We start from the raw sequence: 6,202 nt of genomic DNA, 5'->3' as shown, positions 1-6,202 counted from the left end.
GAAGAAGAAGAAGAAGAAGAAGAAGAAGAAGGGAAGGAAGGAAGGAAGGAAGGAAGGAAGGAAGGAAGGAAGGAAGGAAGGAAGGAAGAAAGAACCTAAATGCAGCTCTCAAAAGGAGGATTCGGGATAAATTGAGACCCCAAGAAGTCACATTAATGAAGGGGTGAACGGAAAAGCGGCTGGGCCGGGGAGGCCAGCTAGCTGGATAGAGAAAGCAAGGGGAGAAAGGCGTGGGAGGTGACTGACTGGGCTGTGCAGAGGCCAACAGGAGGGTGTCTGGGAGCCGGACCGGGGCTGACCCACGCACGGAAGGCAGCTCCTTCGGAGGATAGAACCGGGCAGTGACTCACTTGAGAAGCTGGGTCGGGGCCAAGAGCCGGAACCGAAGAGCAGGCTACGGTAGCGTCGAAAGGCCTCGTCGAGGACGACGCAGCCCGCCTGAGCGGCCGAACTGGCATGGTACCGGAACTGGAAGTTGTTGGGGTACAGGGTGTAGCGCCGGTGGTAGGTTTGGATGTACTGGGGCCAGGGCCACAGTGCCGTGGCCAAGCAAGCCAACGCCGCCGCCAGCAGCAGCGAAACCCAGAGCCTGCAGCCGGCCATGGCCCACCGGCCAGCTCCCCTTCCAGCAGGCTGAACCCACGTGAGGCCCCGGTCAGGTGAGCGGCGCCCGCGTGACAATCGGAGGGTCACGTGAGCGAGCGGGACGCAGGGCGGGCTCGACCTCTGAGATCCGTAGGCGAACGATTCTGCCGCTCCCGACCGGGTGGGTGGGGAAGGATCGGTCCCCGCCCTGACCAAGGCTCTGTAACCCAATCCTAAGGGCTGGGCTGGGAGGGACAGGCACCGCCCCAGGGCATAGAGAACTGGCAAGGGCAATACCGGAAGAAGGAAAATGACAATCCAATTTGCAGTAGCAACTGTGTGGCAGAAAGGGCACTTGGGCAGTCTAAGTAATCAGCTCCAGGGGACTCAACGTGAGGCAATTGAAAGACGTTCCAAAGTCACGTGTTTAAAAAAATTGTTTGTGATACCAGAATGAGAGGAAAAGGCAGGAGTATTCCTGTAAGTCTATGGCCAGTGTGGGCTATCTTGTGAGTGGCAGAACCCGGTGTGTTGGCAAAAGCCTGTATGTAACCCGAGCGCTCAGCAGGTCAAGGCAGAAAGACTGCTGTTGTAAGTGCAAAAGCCATAAATTTATTTCTATAACTGAGAAGAACTTAAGAAAATTTCTCTTAGCGAGAGGAGTAGCTCAGTGGTAGATAACTTTCTTAGCATGCATGAGAACCCAGGTTTAATCCTCAGCCCTGAAGTGAGCAGGAGGAAGGGTGGAAGAAAAGAGAGAGAACTTCCTCCTAGGTTGTTTATTGTGCTGGACTTAGTATCCCAGAACATGACAATTTCCGGAGTCAAAGTCCTAAGGCTGGCAGTCATCTTTTTAAAACAAAACAAAACAAAGCTTTAGGAGTGTCATGAAGCCCAGTGGTTGCTGTACAGCTGAAGATGACCTTGAACTTCTGACTCTCTTGCTTCCATCCCCTGAGTGCTAGGTTTACAGGAATATGCTCGCACACGTGATACACAGTCATGGGGTCTGAAACCAGGGCTCACGCATGGTATGAAGACAAATGCTCTACTGTCTGTGCTACAACCTAAGCACACCCCCAGCCTCTGGACTGTGTGTTTGGGGCAGCATGTTAAGTGTGTGGAGGTACATGTGTGTATTCGAACACATGGGCATACGTGTAGCTTGTGTGTGAGCCAGTTGACAATGTTGGGTGTCCTTCCTCCTTAGTCATGTTGAACTGAGCTACCTTCTTGATTTCCCATGGATGACTACTCTGCCAGCCATAGTGGTTGCGGAGACCCTAGTACTAGAGGATTTCAACAAGTACACTGTGATTATAGAATAGATGGTGAACTGGCGACTCAATACATTCTTGGGGTAATAGGGCTGAGGAAGGCTAGCATCCTGGCTGATACCCTCCAAGGAAGCCTAGTCATCTTGCATGTATGCTGTGAGGCATCAGTTTGTCTCCATTGCTTTTACAGGGTTCATTTTGGTCCCTTTGCTTGTCCATGTCCCCATCAGACCACATGGTGAATGAGACCATTGTGGCCTTACTGCCTAAGCCAGGACTCTGCAGGCAGGAAGTGTTCAGCTGTGTTTGTCCAGTGCGTGCATGAAGGAAGCACTTGTGTTAGATTTTGTAATCCCAGCCTGACTCAGTGTGTAGGGAAGAGACCAGCCTGTGGAGGGAGGCAACAGTCAAGGAGAAACAATGACGTGCTCACTCAAGGATCCAAGGTCCCAGAAGAGCCTGGCACAGAGCAGACATTTCATGAGTGGATGTTGGATGACTAATATGGGCGAACCAAAGTGGAGATCTGTGGAAGAGTCTGGGAGGCACCAGTGAACTGCTGTATCTGTCTAGAAAAAAAAAATCGTGCATGAGCAAGGATGAGGCTGGATCATGAACTAAGACTGAAGTAGAAAATTACCAAGCCACTCAGTCTATACTAGATATGTGTCTTTCCTGTCTTGCTGTTGTGAGAAACCATCTGGCGTGAGCCGTTTAGGAACGTTAAAGGTGTGGCACACACCTTTAACCCCAGCACTCAGGAAGCAGAAGCAGGCAGATCTCTGAATTTGAGGCTAACCTGGTCTGCAGAGTGAGCGTCAGGACAATCAAGACTACACTGAGAAACCCTGTCTCAAAGAAACAAACACACAAAAAACTAACAACAACAGCAACTTAGGGAGTGAGGGTTTGTTTTGGCTGACAGTATTGTCCATCATACAGGGGAAAGCGTGTAGCAGGAGCAAGAGGTGGCCAGTCACACTGAGTCCAGCATCAGGAAGATGAAGGCAGTGTGTGCTGATGCCCAGCTGGCTTTAGCCTCTGTTCAGTGTAGAACCCCCAGCCACTGAGAGGTGCTACCTACATTGTGTAGGCTCAAATGTTTGACTGCTTGGTCACAAGGGAGTGGATCTGTTTGGAGGTGTGGCCTTGCTGGAGGAAGTGTGCCATTGGGGGGTGGGCTTTGAGGTTTCAAAAACCCATGACTGGTCCAATCTCTTCTCTCCTTCCCCTCCTCTTCCCTCCCCCTCCTCTTCTCTCCCCCTCCTTCTCTCTCCTCCTCCTCTCTCTCTCCTCTCTGCCTGCTGCCAGGATGTAGGTCTCAGCTACTGCTCTAACAGCATGGTGTGCCACCATACTCTCTGCCACCATGATAATGAATTAAACCTCTGAAACTGTAAGCCTGTCCTCATCCTACAAATACTTTCCTTTATAAGAGTTCCTGAGGTCATGGTGTCTCTTCATACCAATGGAACCAAGACAGTCAAGACAGTGGGTTTTACCACCTCATTGAAGCTGGAAATGCACTTCACGGGCAGACCTGGAATTATGTCTTCTAATTGATTCTAAATTTAACAAAGTTTACAATCAAAATTAATCATGAGGCTGGAAGTGGTTCAGGATTTTTTTTTTTTTGAGACAAGGTTTATTTATGTAGCTCTGGCTATCCTGAAACTAGTTCTGTTGACCAGGCTGACCTGGAACTCACAGAAATTCACCTACCTCTGTCTCCCAAGTGCTGGGATCAAAGTTGTGCATCATTCCCCACCCTGTGGTTCAGGACTTTAATGCCAGAACTGGGGAAGGCAGAGGCAGGTGAAGCTCTGTGAACTGGAAACCAGCCTGGTCTATATAGTGAGTTCTAGGACAGCCAGAGTTTTGTTTTGTTTTTTGAGACAGGGTTTCTCTGTATAGCTCTGGCTGTCCTGGAACTCACTCTGTAGACCAGGCTGGCCTCGAACTCAGAAATCTGCCTGCCTCTGCCTCCTGAGTGCCAGGATCAAAGGTGTGCGCCACCACGCCCGGCAGTCAGAGTTATATAGTAAGACCCTAGCTAAAGAAGAAACAACAACAACAAAGCTATGACAGTATCTTATTTTTTCTCATAAATGTTGAAATTCCATGCTATCTCTGTTTTACTCTGAGAATTACAATAACTTGACTAAGCCTTGGTAGACTGAATGAGGTCAGAAGAGGAAATGGGAAGGCAAGAAAAGATCTTTGCAAGATCTCTTTTTATTCATGGCTAAGGGTGATCTTGAACTTCAGATCCTCCTTTCTCTACCACCTGAGTGTTGAGGATTACAGGTTTGTACCACCAAACCCTGTGTATTTGCTTCTAGGGATCAAATGTAGGGCTTAATGCACGCGAATCCAGAACTCTACCAAGTGTGCTGATTCCCGGCTCATTTAACATTGTAACTCATTGCACTTAACATTGTAACTCATTGCACTTAACACTGTAACTCATTGCACTTAACATTGTAACTCATTGCACCATTGCCAGAGTTTTCTTTTTCTAGATTATACAGCTGGTTGAGTCATTTTCTAGATTATACAGCTGGTTGAGTAATTTTTTTTTTTTAGATTTTCTAGATTATACAGCTGGTTGAGTCATTTTCCTGTAATAGGAGGTTTTTTTGTTTTTGAGACAGGGTCTCACTGTGTAACCCAGGCCAATATAACACTTGTGATCCTCCTCCCTCTCCTCCTATCTTGCATAGCTAGGATTATAAACATTTGCCCCCCTAGCTGGCTCAGACTCCAGAATTATTTTCTAATGTATATAAATATTTACCTGAATATGTCTAAGTACATAGCGTATATGCTTGGTGCCCATGAGGAAAGAAGAAGGCACCAGACTGTAATTACATACCTTGTAAGCCACAATGTGGATGCTGGAAACAGAACCCATGTACTCTGCAAGAACAGCAAGTGCTCTTAACCACTGAGCCATTTCTCCAGCTCCTTAGTCTGCAGATTTATTTAATGGCTATACAATACTGTCAGAAAAAAATGCCAGGGTTACAGTCAAATATCCTAGTTTGCTTTCCATTGTTGTCATAAGCACCAAGACCAAGAGCAACTTGAAGAAGAAAAGGTTTACATTGTTAAGTTTGTATCACAGGTTATCATCACTTAGGGAATTCAAGGTTGAACTGGCAGCAGGAACTGATGCAGAGACCATGAAGGATCACTGCCTACTAGTTTGCTCCATGGCCTGTTCAGCCTGTTGAAGGACAGTCTGACCTTCAACAGATATGGCTGTGTTTATTAGTACTCACAGTCAGGGTAACTGAGAGGTCTGCTAGGGGCAAAGCTGGTTGTGAGCTTTTGTAGAGGTGACCTGAGGAGCTTGGAAATGAAGTTGTCACAACTGTAAGGAGTGACATATCTCTCCTTCCTTAAATTGTTTGCCCAAGGCAAAGCAGACAGACTACCTTGGAAGGCAGGCTGTCTCAACAGACATTCCTTTCTGTGTTAACCAATAGCAGCTGAGCAAGGCACTCTGTAGTCTGTATGTGTATGAGCACATGTGTGTGAATGTACATTGATGTGGGAGTCAGAAGATATTGTCCACAATCATCCATGATCTTCCTTCTATTTCATTCATTGAGGCAGGTTCTCTCAGTCAATGCCAGAGTTCATCAATGTGGCTAGTTTCGCTAGCCAGTTTGCTCTGGGGTCCCTTCTGAGGTTGGTTTACAGGTGGACCACCATAACTACCCAACATTTACATTGTTTCTGGAGATCTGAACTCTGTTCCTCAGGCTTGCTCAGTAGGCATTTAACCACTCAGTGCAGATGTTGCTACTTTTGACAATCAAAAAACATACCCGGGGCTGGTGAGATGGCTCAGTGGGTAAGAGCACCCGACTGCTCTTTTGAAGGTCCTGAGTTCAAATCCCAGCAACCACATGGTGGCTCACGACCATCTGTAACGAGATCTGACTCCCTCTTCTGGAGTGTCTGAAGACAGCTACAGTGTACTTACTTATAATAAATAAATAAAAGCTTTAAAAAAACAAAAACAAAAACAAAAACAAAATACCCGGACCAGTGACCCCTTTTGACAGAACCCAAAGGTTCTCAGAACCTGTAATATTCATCTTGGGAGTTTGCCATGGAAGCTGGATTCTGAAGATTTGAAAGATCTAGGCCTCCTCAGGCCATACAGAGACCATGCTGAGGCACATTGAGGCACATGAAGAGAGCTTCATTTCCCATGTTTGAAAACACTATTTTCGCCGGGCAGCGGTGGTGCACGCCTTTAATCCCAGCACTTGGGAGACAGAGGCAGGCAGATTTCTGAGTTCAAGGCCAGCCTGGTCTACAGAGTG

The 6,202-nt window shown here is 47.5% G+C and overlaps 1 protein-coding gene across 1 annotated transcript in view; it reads right to left on the bottom strand.

Annotated features, from left to right (window-relative positions):
- Nucleotides 1–666, bottom strand: part of Hexa (hexosaminidase subunit alpha) — a 25,198-nt gene extending 24,532 nt beyond the window's left edge. Inside the window, exon 1 of the mRNA XM_021206924.2 lies at nucleotides 351–666. Within this exon, the coding sequence (XP_021062583.1) occupies nucleotides 351–603 (253 nt within the window). The 5' untranslated portion in view covers nucleotides 604–666. The remainder of the gene's footprint in view (nucleotides 1–350) is intronic.
- Nucleotides 667–6,202: the final 5,536 nt, after the last annotated feature.

The sequence above is a fragment of the Mus pahari genome, chromosome 10 (genome assembly GCF_900095145.1).
Source record: "Mus pahari chromosome 10, PAHARI_EIJ_v1.1, whole genome shotgun sequence".
Lineage (NCBI taxonomy): Eukaryota > Metazoa > Chordata > Mammalia > Rodentia > Muridae > Mus > Mus pahari.
Note: the sequence above shows the minus strand (reverse complement) of the source record. Positions and strands in the feature narration are given on the sequence as shown.